General features: G+C 37.8%; 1 protein-coding gene across 1 annotated transcript in view; it reads left to right on the top strand.

Moving 5' to 3' along the window:
• Positions 1–19,402, top strand: part of erbb4 (erb-b2 receptor tyrosine kinase 4) — a 501,591-nt gene that overhangs the window by 438,102 nt on the left and 44,087 nt on the right. Inside the window, exon 20 of the mRNA XM_031892892.1 lies at positions 4,445–4,630. Coding sequence (XP_031748752.1) covers positions 4,445–4,630 — 186 coding nt within the window. The remainder of the gene's footprint in view (positions 1–4,444; positions 4,631–19,402) is intronic.

Raw genomic sequence — 19,402 nt, 5'->3', positions numbered from 1 at the left:
AATAAATGCTGGAAATAAGTAAGATAAATAAAATGTAATTGTTTAAAAAAAAAAGGGAATAATTTGCTCCCCTATACTTTCTGGATAACAGATCCTATCTTATACTGTATACCTGTACGATAAAAATACAACATTAGGAAAGCATATTCATAAACAGTACCAGATTCATATGCTGCTTTAATGTTACATTCCTGGCTTTTAACTAGTCCATATTATTTAACAGCTTGTTACACCTTCTAAAACGTACCAGGTATCCACAGGTCTCAGCTGTTAACTAAGGGTAAGCAATTGTTGTTGAGATACAGCTCTCAGTATAACCAATCACCTAAGCTAGAGAAGGGATTCTGGGAATTGTAGCCCTACAGCAGCTGGAGATGTGCAAGTGAGACATTACCGATAAATGAACATACTACTGATCTCCCTTTGGGCTGGAAAAAAGTATGCAAGGGAATTTATCAAGCAGATGTAACACCAAAATAGTAATCTTAACAATTGTCTATATTTTCCTATAATTCTGCTTAATTGGTCTACATCAAAGGTTTGGTAGTCCTCTGTTTAAGTCTAATTTTATGTTCCTGGCTGCAACAGGCCCATATTTCTCTGCCTCTGGTATTTTTAGAAGTTAGTGTAGGTTTTTTTTATGACAGGGAATCTATTAAAAATGGAAATAGTAAATGTCATGTTTTGTTGTAGCATAATCTATCACAAACATAATTTAGTTGTCTGAATTTTTTTGGTTTACTGAATAATGTTATTTAATTTTCAACATGAAAAGTAACAATCCTTTTACGTAACAGTCAACAAGTTGTACTGTAGAAAATCTCATATTGTGGCTTAATAACTTGGCCTTGAATGCAATTCTATGGACATTTAAACATCAACATCAGCACACTATTTCATAACTCACAGATCTTCTAGACCAGCACAGTGAAGGACGCAGCCATTATATTCTGCCATTTGCTAGTGCCAGCGGTTTCATTGCTAATACAAGGGGAAGGTGTTAATGGAAATATCATATACTTCAAGCTGTAAAGAATCCCCCAGGGGTTAGTTAATGACTTGGCACTGTGTGGGCTCAGAACCTCGCTTAAAAAGAGATCCCACATGGGGTGTCCTTTTAATCGGTTCTCTGCTTCGGATCATTGTGAGTAAGTCTTGTCAGTCTCAGGGAGCTGTGGGAAAACGGACACTTCAAGCAATCATTTCTACCCCCTAATAATCAGGCACAAAGCATGCCCACTGGTGGTTAAAAAATAATATAAATAATGTTGGAAGTGTTTGGGGGAATAATTCTCTTCTGTAACCTTTTTAGAAGCACATGAAGAATTTGACTGCTTCACCAAGATCATTGCTTTCCTATATTATGTTTGTTTAGTTAAACCATAAACTATGCCAATGCAGGGCTTGGCACTCAAGCAGGCATTAAAGGGCAACCTTTGGAGATATTGTTTCTCCCCTATACTATACTTTGTTTACTGCTTTAATAGTGCTGGGTGGTCTTACTTCTATTATGTCATATTTGTCTTGGATGGTCTTGCTTCAATTAAGTCATACTTATGCTTATAAAAAATAAACCTGATTTTATTGCCATTGAATTTTCTGCAATTTCACCACGTTTACAGCTAATTGTTTATGGTAAGTATTTTACCCTCAGTTGGTCACTATAATTACTATCCTTTTTTTGTATCGTACCAACTAGTGTTGGGTGGATATGTCCCGTTTCGCCTTGCCAAAACATTTGCAAAACAGCAAAAATTTGCAAAGTGTAATGAAGTCAACAGGTGACAATTTTTTTTACATGCGACAATTTTCTCTTATTCGCACAACTTTTTTTTCACGCCAAATGCATTTCAAAGTCAATGGATGTTCTTTCTCACCTCTACTGCTTGACAATTTTTTCTTACATTAAAGTCAATAGGCATTTTTTCTCTGTGGAATTTTTGTAGCAGCAAATTTTTGCTGCAGTTTAACAAAAAAAAATTCCAATGTCAGAATGTGGAATTTCGCCATGAATCCGTGCCTGGTGAAAAAATTAGCTAGTACCAACATACCAAACTCTGCATCATTGAAATCAGTACCTGCCCCAGTGGAGCTTACAGTGTAAGACCCTATCATATCCAGACACTGTAGGTCAGTATTATCAGGAACCGTCCAGGAATCAAACTGAAAACCACAGTGCTAACAGCTGCACCACCGTACTGCCCATTTGGCCACAAAATAGTTTTAGATTCTTTTATCCACACAGAAGAACCAAGTTATCTATGTTTTATAGAAGTGGTGGTTGATGTGTCACATGAATAGTTTTAAGGATCTATGCAACAGGCCATAGTCACTTGGTTATGTCACTTTATGGGTTGCTCTGTATTTGGATCTGTAGGTGCTTTAGGAACTAAAGATTAGTGAAATAACATCTAAGTTCTATAACACCCAAACCAAGAAAATGAGTCATTAATGAATCATTAATGAATATCATTGCCTTTGAATTAATCATACTATCTCTTAATGACTGGCTGGCAGTTAATGAAATGAGTGACTGAGACTGACTTCTAATGAAGTCAAGTGTCAACAGTGAGTGTGTCTTATTATGAACGATTGAAATGGTCTTCTAATGACATTGGATGTATTGAAATGATTGATTGGTGCTCCTTCTAATGCACTGGTGACAACATTTCATTGACCAGTCTACACTCCAAGAGAGTTATATATTACTGTGTTGTAAAAGTCTTACTTTGATTTTATCTGATTTTATTTTACTGCTTATGTTTATATTTGATAAAATCTTGAATGAATTTGACATGGGAAAAATTGGATCTACATTTTAAAGGGATGCCTATCATCACAGAATTTACTTTTATAGTCTGTTATTTTTCCACAGGTTTAGCTAATGCTGTGTTATATCTGATGACATGAAAGAAAAAAAAGGATATATTTCTGTATTCTTACTGAAGACATAGCATACTGTATTTCTCATAACCCCTGGGGATGCAAGTGCACTAAGGAGCAAACATGGGCGCTTACACGCAATCAGTGCTGTGTTTGTGAACGGAGCTGCAGGTCTGAATGATATACAGTTCTGTGGCTATGCAGCTATATCAGCACACCCAAATGCAGCATGAAAAGTACAAACAATGGCCCATTGCACACTTTTGGCACTTTGCATGTTGCACTTGGGTTCACAAATGAGCCTTCTTGTGGTTTGAGTGATCAAGTCTGGTGCTGTTGCCTCAAATGTTGGTTCTTCAAATATTTTGCAGCAGAAGCCCCTGCATTTATACTGTATTCAGCAAGTTGTTTAGCTTTGTCAACTATCATAATGTAAACTTGTCCATTCACGCTATGATGTATAATGAAAGTTCTTCGATAAGACTATTCTGTGCCCTTTAGAATATCTGTGTCTGATTTTTTATGTAAACCAATATTACGCCAATATATACAAGGCCTTAGTCAAATGATGATAAGGATGTTTCAACTGAATATTTTTGGAGACCCAAGTGCATTTGTGACAAAAGGTTCAGTTTTACGATTCACGTTATCCAATAATAAGAAAGCACAGCTGCCCAATCTCTACTCACAGTGTAACTACATGGGCCTGCAATTACTAACTGCAATTACTAACTCTATGCATGTTGCTGGCTCCTGAGTGACCCGTGCATATGTATATGTATTTTTTTATTGGTCCACCAGATTTCTTTCTAAAGTAAACACATCTAAGATTCATCAAGCCCTATTTTGTGTGTTTGTGTGAAACTTGGCAAGGGGCGCATGTGTTACACTATTGTACAACTCAGCACATCTCCAAGATTTGTATAATCTTACAAGTTTTTGGATTGCTTTCTAGCAATTCAGCACCATCAAATATATGTATATAAATTTGTTCTTCTCTGAATATATGATTATGCCAACAAGAATACAGAGCTGGGACATCTGCTCTTTCCTTCCAAAGAGAAAAAAATCAGAAATGAAACCAGTAATTAAGACTTTTTCAGCTTTTCTTATTCAAAACCAGAACTATTATGCAAATGTTGAGCAATTTTCTGCCAAGCGCTTCTCTTCAACCACACTTTGCTACACAGCAGAAATAGTTACTGTACTGGCCTAAATCTAAGCTGTTTTTTTTTTTTAAATGTATAAATTGGTGTAAATAGTATGAAATATCCCACTCTATTTAATAATCCATTCATAAATAGCACTGTCTTGCTAAAAGTGTAACTCGGTGCATCATTTTTAACTTCAGTTGTTAGCATCTAAAGAGCGTGGGTGCCTTATGTACACATGAACAACTGCCACTTGGCATAGGTGGAAGATGGCATAGCACAACACTTTCCCAATGTTAACAAGTGTGTATAATACATTGTCATGGCCAGCCTGGAAATATGAGATAATCCAATTTAGGTTTTTTACGTTTGTTGGTAATAATTTAATGGATGCTTTGTGGTTTTTGCAGGAGGCTTTGATTATGGCCAGCATGGACCATCCACACCTGGTTCGACTTCTGGGCGTGTCTTTAAGTCCCACAATTCAACTTGTTACACAGCTAATGCCCCATGGATGCCTGTTGGACTATGTGCATGAACATAAGGATAACATCGGGTCACAACTCCTTCTTAACTGGTGCGTCCAGATAGCAAAGGTAAGCACAAATCTTCATTGAGACAGAAGCCAAGACACAGTTTATTAAATAAACATCATGCAGGTATGAACCCTTGCTACACAGCTGCTCTTTCAGCCAAATAGGGATAAAATATTTTGGCTTATTTACAAAAAGGGAGCAAGGTGAAAATTGCCCATAGGTGTAATACTGACACTAAAAAAACGAAACTTTAAAATATGTTGTGTTGGCCGTCCACGCTGCTGTGTTGAGCCATTTTTTATAATTCAGAAAACGTATTGGTGTTTCCATATACAAATGTCACGCTTTCTAGCAATGGTGACAAATTTTCAAAAGCGCGGACTAAGTGAATTTTAAAATGTAAATGCTTTCAATGCATTTCTATTTGCTCGTTTTACTGGTCCTTCAAGTAGTAAGCATTTTTTAACACTTCAAACCAAACCCTGAATATTCACAAAATAAAAGGTCACCGAGGGGAAAAGGAATTATTTAGAATATCAATACCCTTTTGCTGCTTTTATAGTTGTGTGCTTGAAAAAAAAGGCAGTTTTTACACTGGTGTTTCCTTCTGAGAGATAAATGTTCTGAAAAGATCTGGTCCCCAATGATGTTTTCTGTTTTATGTTTATAATGTAAACAGCAAGGAATGTAGCGGAAAGTCATTCATACTGTATTTCATTTAATATCCCTTGATGTGCAACTGACTCCATAGTATCTCTTTGGAAGATCAAAAGGCTCTTAGCTTACAGTCTCTGCCATTATTAAGCAAGAGGCTGAAGGATGTTATAAGCATGGCAAACTGATGGCTCTCCGTCTGTTACATTTCATATAGGAAATGAGTGACAGGTGGCACATATGGGCCACGACAACAGTTTGCCAAGTGGGTAAATGATCTTTCAATTTATTTAATTTATCTATAAGGTGCCAGCAACCGATTCTATAGAACCATGAAACAGCATTGCATACAACGACTGCCCTGCCTCTGCCGGTATCTGCAATTCCTTTCTCAATATTCAGTATTCCAGATTGCAGTAAAAATATCATGGACAGAAATGTGTTTATAGATATCTCAATGCAACCAAATATTTTCTTGTTCCAAGCTCAATTCCAGAATCTGTGTGTCTGTGTCTGATAGGCTAAACCATGGGGACTTTTTAAAAGGAAAAGCAGGTATAGGATTTGTTATTCAGAATGCTTGGGACCTTGGTGTTTCCATAATTTATATCACCATACCTTAAAAGGGTTTTTCCCCTTTGAGTTAACTTCTGGTATGATTTATAGTGATATTTTGAGGCATGTAAGATGGGGGTATGGCACTGCAATAGAACTCTATAGTTAGACAAGCCGTAGAGATCCTACCTTGTGGCTACTAAATCACAATGATCCTAAGTAATATCTAGAATTCCCTTTTTAAAGCAAAACAGGACTGCAGTTTTTTGCCAGAAAAGAAGAAAAGACATTTATACAAAACAGTTGCAAGAATATCATAGACACTTCCACACGATAGCATAATGACTATGATGACAACATCTCTATAATTGTACATAACAATTCTGACAGTTTCACCTCTACTTTTTTTGGCCAAAATCTGATTATACGCATAGCTGATTGTGATGATGTTTAGATATAATTGGAAAACATTTCTCAGAATGTTCTCAAAGGCATCCAGAGAAACAGTGCAAGCAATGATAAATATTTTGGGCACTATAATACCTAGGAAACTGCAGCTACACAAGATCAGCTTAGCGTATCATTACTCTGTGTCTACCTTTTTGAATTTGTGTTTGTAGCATTTTTTTCAAAGCCTGGATCCAACAAGTATGAATTAAGATAATGTGATTCTTACACAATATCTGAAGAGGAACGCTACAATACAAACTCGCACCCGGCTGGCTAAGCAACTGTCTAGCCTCTTTGCTGAGGGTTGCCAAAGCTTTACTGTTCTCTCATTACACTACAATAAAAGCTACAAGCTGGGATTTGTTTACAAGTTCACATCAAATGCAAACAATGTGACATCTCTGTCTTGTTGGAGATAGGGGAGTCCAGCCCCCACTGTGAAATCCCGGTGTGCCAGAGCCTGTTTCCCGAGAAACCAAAGCTGCGTCTTGGGAAGGCAGCAGGGAAAATACTCTGCGATTCTCAGTGGCGCCTGTAATAAAACAGTATGGTAGCTAATTAAATATTGATTTTGGAAAGCTACTTATCCAACGACTGCAGTATACACACAATAAATCTAATTCCGCTGTGCTTAACACTAAGTATTTAGATCCTTGTTTTGTAGTAAATTAACTGTGTTAACACTTTTCCTGCTGAAAGCAGCACACACTCTTTTAAACTGGGAAAGATGTATCTTTCTTGGTACTATACAAGAAACGAGTATCAGTCGTTGAAGGTATGTCAGATTATGATCCCACATGCTACCAGTCATTTTGTTTAGTGATGCTATTGGTACATGGATAAAGAACTGGTTGAAGGATATTTTACTGGGGGGTAGTGGTGACCTGCAGTGCGCTGGGATGCACAATTGAACTTATCCAAGATGTGTTACCTTTCACGGTGGAAATGTAAGGTTATGCAAATATTTGCAGGCTAAGCTTAATGGGAACAAGACAGGTGAATACTTGATGAAGAACTTATAAACTTAGTTGTAGCAAACAATGGAAGACTATAGTAGGAAGGGCCAGCATGGTACTGTCTTGCATTAGAAGGGGTATAGCTTAAACATAGAAGAGAATGATTCTTCCCCTTTTAAAGCACTGGTAAGGCCTCATCTAAAATATGCAATGCAGCGTTGGTTCCCATCATTCAAAAGGGGCATTACTGAAATGCAATACAAATATGCTAATTCATAAGGAAAAATTGGTGCTTTTTATCAGGATATTAAATGCTATTATAAATGGGTAGTGTGGGATCTTTGTTCACATAGAAAATAGTAGGCCACCCATTCAGAAAAACTGAAGCTGTGCAAAAGTAATAAAGCTGTGGAACTCCCTCTCTGCAAGTTTTAGTAAGGGGTCTAATGGAAGGGTTGATCTTGATGGATAGTTTTCTGTTTTCAACCACAATTAACTATGTAACTATGTGATAAAGGGAAGGGTATGGATTATGGAAGATCTCACTCATGAAAGTTTGGCAAAGTTGGCATATTTGTACACTGAAGAGATGCTTAGGGAAAGTAGAATCACAATATACATAGAAAGGAACGACATAATAATGCTTTATTCATTAAAATGTGTTGTTATCATAAGGCAGCCATATACACTGTAAATGTGTTTCCCCGTGCCATATCCCACTGATCATGCAGGTCGAACAGACGGATACCGTATGAGAGTTCATACATGTTATGGCCATCTTTCTATTCATCTAATAAATCAAAACAGCAGGATTGCTGTGTCATGGACAGATGGTAAGTGCAGGGCTCTGCTGCACCTTGTACTTTTTGGCACTCCTTAATTTGTGTGTCATTTTGATGTTCTGGCCCTGACCCACCCATCATAAATGCATTGCTGTATTTATAGTAAAAGGGCAGGTCCTTGAGCTCCATTCTGGAACTTTGATTGGTTGCAATGGGTTACTGCACCAGGCAAATTTACCCTGTGTTAGTAAATAAGCTAAGATGTTAAGATGAGGGTGCAAACAGACACAACTTAAAATATTCTGAAATTAGTTCACAAATTCGGAAATATGTTTGTTTAAACTCCACTACAGTTTGGTGGGTTTGTATCCATATAGCAGCCCCTTTAATTAAAGAAAATGCAGTTTTTGGAAACTGAGGCTATAGCAAAAGAAATCATTTTGATTTTTTTATTTTTGTTTACTTAAAAGTTACAAGAACTAAATTTAAACAAAAGCAAACTGTAAGTCAGGTTCTGTCTTATATTAACTGATTAATGCCTTATGTTTGCCTTTTTAATAACCTTTGCAGCTTTTTAAATAACCTTTGTGTTTTGTTTACTCAGATGGATATATTTTGCCTGTTTTAGCACCACAGAAGAAAGACAGATATTTCCCTTGAATGAATTGTTGTGAATGCCTGGCAGCAGTAAAGTGCTTAACAAGTTAGTGTGCATTTGTGAGGCATTGAATTAAAGGTGTCACAGCAGCTCATTAGTGAACTGTTTCCTTTATTAGGGCTGTTAAGCTCATAGCAATGTGCTGTGTCCTGCTAATGAGAGAGATGGTGCCTGTTTATTTCTGTGGGATTACTGTTTAATTATACAACACATTGGTTAGAAAGAAACAATTATGTTGTTGGTGAAATAGGTCCGTTGGGATTTGAGAGTACATAGACAGACCTAGGCCATTATTATAAATAGTTTGTTTATAAACACTGGGGGCAGCAGGTCATAGACTATTCTGCCTTAAATTATTTATGTCCGAATAGATCTCAAAGTTACATGATGTTTTAAAGGACCTGTAAATCCTACGTTTTCCTACCATGCATATAAGTTGGGCACATCAGCCCACCCTATCCCTACCCCCATAATTTTTACTGCATATATCCCCTCTGTTCACCAGTACCATCACATTTTCCTAAATCAAATAGCAGCTTTCAGTCGGCAGCCATTTTTCTCTATAACTTCATAAGTGACATTTGCATCTGCAAACAGCACATGTGCACTGTAAAATTCATGCAATTTAGAATACAGGCTTACACAGGCATAACGTATTTTGATTAAAAAAAAGTCCTGCTTGGATTGTGCCCTGTGATGGTTAAGCTGAGCTCAGGACATAAGGTTAGGAGAAAAATCAAGTTTCTCCAGCAGAGTTCACAGCTAGAGCAGAGTTTCTATGGAAACCAGCATGACAAGGGGACTCCTCAATTGCCCTTCGCTTTCAACCATCCCTCTGAACCCCATTGTTGCATACCTTAATAAAACACCAGGAGCCAGAAATGGGTAAAAAGAGGCCACAGCATTTATTTACATTTTATCAAATAAATAGGACCTTGCCAGCCTCACCCCAAGGCAATATTCAAAGCCAGAATTCCATAAGAGAACGCTACTATGCTCTGCTGTCCCTTACTGAAGACTTGAGATCAGCACTATGTTATTATATCCACCACTGAGTATTAGGCTGCAGAGAGGATGGCCCCAAACTCTGCTACCAGCAGGAGCTGCATCTCCCACCATGAGAGAAGTTCGGCAGCCCTGCTGCCAGTCCAGAATCTGCAGTGCCTCGATGATAGGAAATCCAAGCAGGCTGTCACCTAGCACAAGCAGTAGTAGCGTCTGTATCAATCAACCCACCGTGCAGTCAAAGGAGAGAAGCTCCTTTCTCCCTCTTCTAAAATTTCCTGTGCAGTACTCTGGCAAGGTCCTACCGCTGCTGTGACAGATACAACTTAAAATACATTACCATATAGCCACTGTTTTGATCCAGAGGAAGGCAAAAAACCCAGCCTGAAGCCTGTGCCAATTATGCCTCAAGAGGGAAAAAATTCCTTCCTGACCCCTCTGGCTATCGGAAAATTCCCTGGATCAAGGATTGGACTTTCATTTAACATAAATAATACCATGCAGACTCTCACATTCATACTGTATAATGTTACCGAAACCACAATATAACAGGGCATATAGGAAAACATTCACATTCTGTTATTAATAGATAATATGAGAGCATAAAGAAGAGAATATCCTGGCATTTTACAAAATATGCAAAAATAATGGGAGGGTGGGTGGGGTGTTTCTACCTGTTCAGGAAAAAGGAAGTGAACTGCTTCTCTTGTGACATCTCCACCCCCAGCCCAGCTTTTCCCCTCCTTAACTTATTGCTTCTCACCCAATCACAGCTGCATCTGATTTGCCAATCTTTAAACATAAAGCAGTGTAATCTGGCTGCTGGTCATTCGGATCCCTTGTGATGCAGCCCCTGCGTTTATAGCTTCAGGGCTTCCTGTATGATCTCTTCATTGGCTAGACTGGAGGGTGTGTTTGGTAACCTGAGTTGAGAAGAACTGAGCATGTTCAGTAAGCCAGAGCCAAAGTCAATTCCTAAGGGAGGGGGGAAGTGAGTTAGAGGAGGAGAAGGAATCCTGCGTGATTTTTTTTTGTAACTTATATTTTATTTTTTGTTTATACAGAAAAAAAAAAATCAGAAGAAATCAAGCTTAATACAATGCAATATGAAAGCGTATATTGAGTATCAGTCATCTAGTGGAAAAGAAAAATAAAACATTGCTTCGAATGATAGATTGTGTGCTTTATATCTTTAACTATCAAAGTCTTACCAATCCTAACGTGGAGAGGAATGTGATCATGAAAATCAAATTATAGAAGGCAATAGTAGTATAACCTTGAAGGATAAAGAAACTATAATAGTAACTAACAAATTGGTTAAAATTGGAATTTAAACGTACATGTGAGTGGTGGATGCTAAATCATAAGTGTATGGGGAAACTGAGAGAGATGTTGGAGGCAAAGGATCAACAGAGAAAGTAAATTAGATAATGAGTGGCGACCAGAGGCGATAGGCGGGTGTCTCCAATTTACACTTAATGAAGTGGCTGGGCCCCGCAGTTCCCAGAGATCTCAGACATTAAGATATTGAGGAATATTGTTATGGAGAGCAGCTATCCCGTATTCAAATTTCCTGTTAGAGTTTACCCGGTTCATTATCTCGGCATGGTGGGTGCTACAGATGTTTTCCATTTGGCTGCGATAGCCAGTCTGGTAGCTGTAAGTACTTGATTGATCAGGGCCTGTCCGCTGTTGCACATTTTCAGGAATGTCTTCCCTAGTAGCATTATGGAAGGGTCTAGAGGGACCACACCGCAGAATAAAAGGTTTGCTACTTCTTTCCAGGTAGATTGGATTATAGGACAGTCCCAGAAAATGGTTGCAGGGATGCCTGCATTCCACAATTTCTCCAGCAGGTTAAGGCGTGATCCAGAAAGAGCTTGTGCAGTTATTCTGGAGTGTGGTACCAGAACATCAGAATTTTATATATGTGTTCTTTTTGTCTAACGCATGTAGCCATTTTCCTTGCATTGTCCCAAATATTTGTCCAATCTGTTTCGGATAATGGTTGGGGAAGAATTGTATCCCATTTGTCCATATATTTATGCTGATTTTGTGAGCTATCTGGTGGGATCATGAGGATGTTATAGAGAATAGAAATCAAGCCTTTTTGTGGGAGGCCTTTTTTTGCTGTTATTTCAAATATCGTTGGGTGGTTAGTCTTTGCTGATGTGGCGTATGGTTGTAGAAAGTGCTGGAGTTGGAAATACTCGAATTGTTTGAGGTTGACTTGTGGGGCTTTGTCTCTGGAATGGTAGTACTGTATGGTTCCGGGGTTCTAGCATATCTTTGACAGTGTGCAAATTTGTACTTAGCCCATTCTGAGAGATTAGTTTTGGTTTTATGTAAAAGAGCTTTGAAATTAAGGTCAGATATCCGGTCATAGGCTGCAGGGATATGGGTTCTTAAATAAGTGATTCAATCTGTTTTCCATTTATAGTTGAAGTTTATTTTAAAAGAGAAGGAAAGGCAAAGTCACTTGGGGGTGCCAAAATGTTAGGCACCCCAAGTGACTTAAATCACTTACCTTTTACCCCGGGCTGGTGGCCCTGTACAGAGAGAACAGCACCAGCCCGGGGTACCTGCAGCGCTTCCTCCTTCCTGTATCGCTCGCGGGCGCATGCACAGTAGAGTGAAAAAGCCAAACTTTAACAGAGAAGTCGGCATTTCACGCTACTGCGCATGCGCCTGTCGTGTAGTCCTTGCAAAACGAAGCAGGAAGGAGGAAGCGCTCGCTCCAGGTACCCCGGGCTGGTGCTGTTTTCTCCTAACAGGGGCACCAGCCCGGGATGCAAGGTAAGCGATTAAAGTCACTTGGGGGTGCCTAACATTTTGGCACCCCCAAGTGACTTAGCCTTTCCTTGTCCTTTAAGGATCTCTAATGTTTTAGGAGGGAACGCACTATATTGAGTTAGTTTGGAATTGAGATCAATGGGTTGGTTAAGGTCAATAAAACATCATCAACAAACAGGGCCACTTTGTAGTGACCTGAGTTTTCTAAAACCTCTTTAATGTCAGGGTGGGGTCTAATGGCCGCCGCAAGTGGTTCTATGCTTAAGGCATATAGAAGAGGTGATATTGGCAGCCTTGGTGAGTTCCATTAGATATTGATATAGGTTTTCCAGATTGGCCTGGTAGTTTTAGATAAATTGTGGGGATGCTATAAAGATTTAGAGCAGAAAGTTAGGGGCCTGTAAGATTTAAGTGTTTTAATAGTGTAAATAGATAGGGCCAATTTAGTTTATCAAAGGCCTTTTCAGCATCAAGACTTAAAATTAGAGACAGGGTTTTCTGCCTCTGGAGTATTTCAATAAGATTGATTACCCGTCTAGTATTATCACCTGCTTGGCAGCCCTGGACCAACCCAACCCGGTCTCTATGTATGAGCTTTAGTAAAATTGGGGCTAAACGGTTAGCTAAGATTTTTTTAAAAAAAGCTCAAGGTCAGAATTTAAGAGAGCAATTGGCCTATAATTTGTGCATTGGGTAGGGTCCTTGCCTTCCTTTAACGATAGCAAAAGATGGGACATTAAGGAAGTATTTGGAAGTGGTGTGCCCTGCATGAATTGGTTAAATAGTTGTAATAGGTAGGGTGACAGTATATGGTGATAAAGCTTATAATATTTGTATGGAAAACCATTCAGCATTTTTTTGAGAGTAAAGGCGAGCTCCTCTGCATCTATTTCTTTATTCAGGATACGTAGGTCACTATCAGTCTAAGTCTAAATCTTTAAGAAAATTATTTATAAGGGCGCTGCAGCCTTGTTTTAAATTATTGAAAGGTTTCAAAAAGGCTGTTCACTGATTATATTTTTGTGTGTGGGGTTTACATGTCCTTTAAGGTGGCCGTGTATGGGGCCCTCCAATAGGCCTACCTGACTGATATCTGGCTGAAAATTGGTCAGATGTCTATCGGGGAGGATTGAGTTTTCCATCGGATCAAAGATTGGCCCATTGATGCTGTCCGATGGCTCCTATTCCCATCATTGCAATTAGAGTGTTCGACCCTAAGGCCAAACAAACTGGTTAGGTAGGCATGTAAAAATATAAAAATCTCTTCTTGAGTATCAAGGGAAGGTGTATATAGGTCTAAAAACAAAAGTGGGTCATCTGTCTTCTTTTTCTTTTCTATAGTTCATGTGGTTTACCCTTATTGGTTATAGGATCATAGTGGGAACTTTTAAGTGGGAACATTGTAGTTCCACATTCCCCTTTTCCTTTGCAATAATAATTTGCAATTATAGATGTTTTATGTATTATTATTTTTGGAAGCTGTACCAACTCCCCCTCCTTTTTTCCCTTTTTATCCTCCTTTCCTTGCTTTCATTTGTTCTATAATTTTTTTCCCTTATATGTGCTTAATAGAAATTTATTATGCAAAAAAAAATAGATAGCCCCTCTTTGTTGTGTATTAATAACAATGAAGGGAGCCTAATAGAAGATTGGAGATCAGCAATCATAAAGCACAATGTAGCAGTTTACAGAGCTATTTTAGAGAATATATTGTCTGACTAAAAGTGGGTTAGTCTCTGGTTGCCAGAATGACAGATGCACCAGTTATGAACCAATATCACATAAGCAAATAATTAGCCAATTCCAATAATAAACTCAACCTGGATAGCTGCTGAACAGTCCCATGCTGATTAATCCATAGGTGAGTTCATTGTGCTTTGTTAGGGGATTAATGACTTTTGTTAGAGTAGTGGAAGAAGAGAGATACAGATAGTAGAAGAGGAAACAGATAGTGGTGATAATTAGGTCTTATGAAACTAAAGCGACTTGTTCGTAAGATGAAACTTTAGACCTGTTTATTTATTGTTATAACCACAAATCAGTTGGCATAAAAGTATTGTATCCGAGCCTGAGGCACAAGGGCGACATTTACATACGCATTCTACTGTTCCAAGGTGCACCTCTTGTAAATTACCCATTTAACAACATACTTTATAATGGAATCATTATTATGTTTTACCTTTTAGTTTTCTTCTAACATTATACACTGTGTATCCACAAGTTGTAACTGGGGCTCATACATTTGAACACTTTTGATTTGGGATAAAAATATCTGGATAAAGCATAAACAATATTTACATGTAACTACCCATAATATCTAGATGTGGGTTAAACTTTGCTATCTGTTTTGCTTGTGTGTAAATGATAGCCCCTGGCTAGATATGAGTATACTAACACGTATTTGTTTAAATGATCTCTATAAGGATTTGGGTGAATTGTTGCACAGTTTCTTTATTTACTATTTAATCCACTTGTAAGTGAAAAGTGATTATTTATTCCATAAGTTTTAGCATAACACAATTCACACCAATTACAACATTTCGGGGAGGGGTGTTACCCAATCCCTGGTGTAAATGTTTTTGAAAACAGAAAGCTCTTGACATGTCATATTTGTAAGAGTGAATGTACAATGAGGCATTAGAACTGTTTCCATGGAGTTATTATAAAGGTTTCCAAGTAATTACTGCATTACTAGTTCTGCATTTATAGTAAATAAAATAGGAAATAAAAATAATATGGTTCACATGATATACATTAGGAAACAATTGTTCTTTATTTCTGTGGGAGAATTCAATATTACTGCTGTATCACCCCAATGTAAAGCCATACGATACGAAAGTCACGAAATTTTCGTATCCGAACGATCGTAAAATGCAGGAAAACCTTTCCAACTTTGATCCTTCTGTGCATGATTTGGAAACCTCACATAGGACTCAATGGCACTCTGCAGCTCCAACTTGGACCAAGGAAAGTCATGATACCAAAGCTTGAATGAATCCGAAACTTTCGTACTCATTGCGACAATACGATTGTGTCGTGTTTTTTTTACGCTCAGTACAAAAAAGTCGCGCTAAAATGCAAGGAACGAAAAAGTCGCAGAAAACGCGAACGGTCCGATCGAACAAACTGAAAGAAATATATTTCAAAGATGTTGGGGTTTATTAAATACGATATTGTTTCAAAAGAAAGAGATATTTGCAATACATTACCTTTTAAATCATAATCTATAGGATTTTGTTTCAACCAGTCAAATGACCTTGCTGGTAAGGTTAAGATCTGAAATGTATTTATTTGTGAAGGATTGTCTTAATTCAAAATTTGCTGTGCACTGGGGGCATTGGGGGAATAAGAGCAGGAGGGGTGCTGTATCTGTGCATCTCTTTTTGTTAAATAGCTATAATACCTCACTTCTGACAAAAACCATTCTTCTCCTCTGTTAAACTCCTTTTCCATCACTTTATGCAATTTAAATGGCCATCCTTTCCATTCCATTCTGGCCCAGTGCCACCTGTCCCTCTGCTCACCTCTCCATAACAATTTGTAGTCCAAATCCCATTTTCCTTACAATCGTCTGTTCTCTACCTGTCACAATTTCACTTCATTTCTATCCCTTACATCCCTTTGTCTCTTAAATTTCTTTTCCTTACTTTGTGTTTACTTTTTCCCCTCTACTTTTACTCCCTTCCTCCTTTTTGCACCACTTTCATAAAATCCCACAAATCTCTTCATTTTAGTTCCACTCCTGCTTCATTACCACCTGCACGTGAAAATAAAGCAGCAAGTTAGTTTTCAAAGAGGTGGTGAAACTGGAGATTATCCCAAGGCCGCAGGGGTAGGATGAAGGTGTGGCAATAGAATTATTAAATATAAAAAAATGGGCTTAGGTGCAGGGGTAGAGGGACATTTGGTGGAGTATGGGGTGATCAAATAACAGAAAATGAATGCTAAAGCACAGCTATCAAGCATTAGTTTTAAAGAAGTTTCACAGCTTATGTTATGGTTGTGAAGGAGAAACTGAGGTGGGGGGGGTGAGGGAACGATGACTTAGCAAAAAAAAGAAATTTCTTGTATCTGCTCTGCTTTTTAAAAATTTGCATCATTTATATAAATCAGGGCTTTGCCATATGTCTACACTTAAAAATAATTCTAAATATATTGTATCTAACGTTATGCTCTATAACTTACTCTTTCAAGTAAAAATATTAACTAGTATAATTAATATATTAATGAATTCTTAGTTATATGGATGATTTGCCCTTGTACTCAAACTGGTCAAGCTGGTGTTGAAGACCTCCTTTATAAACCCCTGCAGCCTATAAAACATGTGTAAATCTAGTGCCTGAATTGATTCATTGACAGGCTGTAGTAGGGCAACTGCACTCAGTAGGATCTTAGCGTTAACAAAAATCCATCAACAATTTGCATCTGTCTTAACTTGACTTAATTGAAACTAGCACATAGAGCAATTAGGGTATAGATCTTTTCTAAAAGCAGAAAACCCCCATTTTCTCGATAGAGCAGAAGATCAATCTAAACATTCCATGGCTCGATGTGTACAATTAGGTCCATAACATGTCTTAAAGACCCATAAAAAAGCTAATACATAGAGAAAGTGCTATATTATTTGACAATTTTAGAAATATTGTAAAAGACCTGCACACCTTGTTATATTATTGACCAGTGCTAACCACACATGAATGTTTGCAGTTTCCTGGTTCTGATATGGAATTCATTATCTGGAAATCCATTATCCATTATTACAGGAAGGCCATCTTCCCTAGGCTCAATTTTTACCAAATAATTCAGATATTTTATAATGATTTACATTTTATAAATAAAACAGTTTCTTGTACAGGTATGGGACCCATTATGCCAATTGCTTAGGGCTTGTTGATGCAGTCTCCGAACCGACAGCACCTATGCTCAACATTTGGCCCTGGGGCCAAACGATCGAATTAGCCTAATTTCGCCCACCAGTAGGTGGGCATATCAGGAGAAGATCCCCTTGCTTGGTGACCTCACCAAATGAGCAGATCTTACAGTGTTTGCCAACCTTTAGGCCCTAAACTATGTGACTTTAAAGCACTTGGCATTATGGCAAATTTTTTCCTATGATAGAATATTCTTTATTGAAATCACAATATTCTTATTCATGCCTTGGCCATAAAAGGGTGAAACAAGCTTCCTGTCAAAAAGGTATATAGTAAAGTACAAGGGCATGCCCCATATTGTTCTCTGACTGCTCAACATGCTATAGCTTTTCGGGATTCTATAGTCTGTAATACTGTGCAGCTTTATATTGGTGTAATCCCCCTTACTTGTAGCAATGTAGAGCAATCCCTTCTTTAGTCTCTTAATCCCACAGCAGCTGTATTAATAGACAGCACACCTCATTGATTTTTAATTATTTTTTTCGAGAGGCACTGAGCAGAACTCCCTCAGTCCACTGACGTCTCACTACTTATTCACAACCACATCCGTATTGATCGGCTGCCTAAGAAGCAGAAGTAATCCATTTTAAATACGCTTCTTTGAAAGAGAGCGGGAGCCTGACAATGCAGATTCTTGCTGTGTATTTATAGCCTATAAGAGAGAGGTTAATATGGTAAAAGAGCTGGTTCTATGGAGAAGGATAACATAGATTAGGAAATTGGACAGTCTGTTTGGAAATTTGTCAGGCGCATTTATCAGACGTGAGTTGCCCGATAACGTTTAAGGTAGGACTGTCACGTCAAGTCACAGCAGTGTCTCTACTGGCTATGGCTTCTCTGATGACATATTTAATACTATAACAGCAACAGAAAATGCAGTCTGATCATTTTGGCCATAGGGGGTCACTGGAACATTGTGCTTCAGTTACTGGAGGGCATTAATACCATACAAACATACATATAAAATTGTGTATTATCTAGTTGGCAAATAGCCTAATGATAAATCTATCTTTAGACAGTTATAAGCTTTGTGTCTTAGAAGGAACATTATACTGACCAGTTAAAGATTTATATTACTATTACCTTTATTTCCATTCAGTTCTACTAGTTATGTGCAGAACTGTAACAATAATTGCTCAGGCCCTGCCCCACAGAACTTAGTTTGCACATAAGGCTCAGGAAGATGTAGGGGCTTATTTATCAAGCTGTGTTAAAATAAATAAAATAAATGTGGTAAATAAATATACCACATGGCTATTTTAATGCCATTAATGATGAGTGAATCTGGGAAAATTAATGAAACAGCAAAAATTTGCAAAACCTGGTGAATAATTTCACTCATCACTAAATGCCAGGCAATGCTGTGTAAAATCCAATGTATTTATCAAGTCGTCTATTCATTTTAGGTGATTGCTGAGTCTGTTGTAAAATTCTGGTGTTAACAGCTGCGCTTGCATCAAGAATGCTGTGTAACCTTCAAATCTTATCTTGTTTTTTACATGGCCACTTTTACTGTCATTTTGCTGCCGCATAATTTTTTTCTATTGGCTTGAATAGTCTACACCATTTGATGCAAATTATGGCAATCTGGCTGCATAACACTATTTCTGTTGGCAATGGTCGATTCCAGGGTTCACAGTGAAATTTAAGGGCTTATTTATCAATTTTTGAGTTTGTGAATTGTGAGTTTGTTTTTCTAAATGGAAAAAAATTGCATACCGAATGGTCATTATTTAGTAATAAGGAAAACTTGTTCAAATAAAAAACTCAAATATGTAGACTTTGCTATGACAACTCCATTGACTTCTATAGAAACTCACAAGCTTTTACCTGGCAATTTTTTACATTTGAGTTCCCAGGTTTTTTGCAACCATAACTCGAATTCGAATTCAAGAAAAAAAATTGAATCGAGAAAAAAAAATCAAGGTCAACTGTTGATAAATCACCTCCTAAGTGTGAGCAGCTTTAGGGCGAGGTCAAACATAGAGTAGATCCGCTTCTCTCAGCCTTGTGTTTTTCTGTCAATCTGATCAAAGCAGATCTGGTTC

Source organism: Xenopus tropicalis, chromosome 9, assembly GCF_000004195.4.
Source record: "Xenopus tropicalis strain Nigerian chromosome 9, UCB_Xtro_10.0, whole genome shotgun sequence".
NCBI classification, from domain to species: Eukaryota; Metazoa; Chordata; class Amphibia; order Anura; family Pipidae; genus Xenopus; species Xenopus tropicalis.
This window is presented reverse-complemented; position numbering and strand designations above follow the sequence as displayed.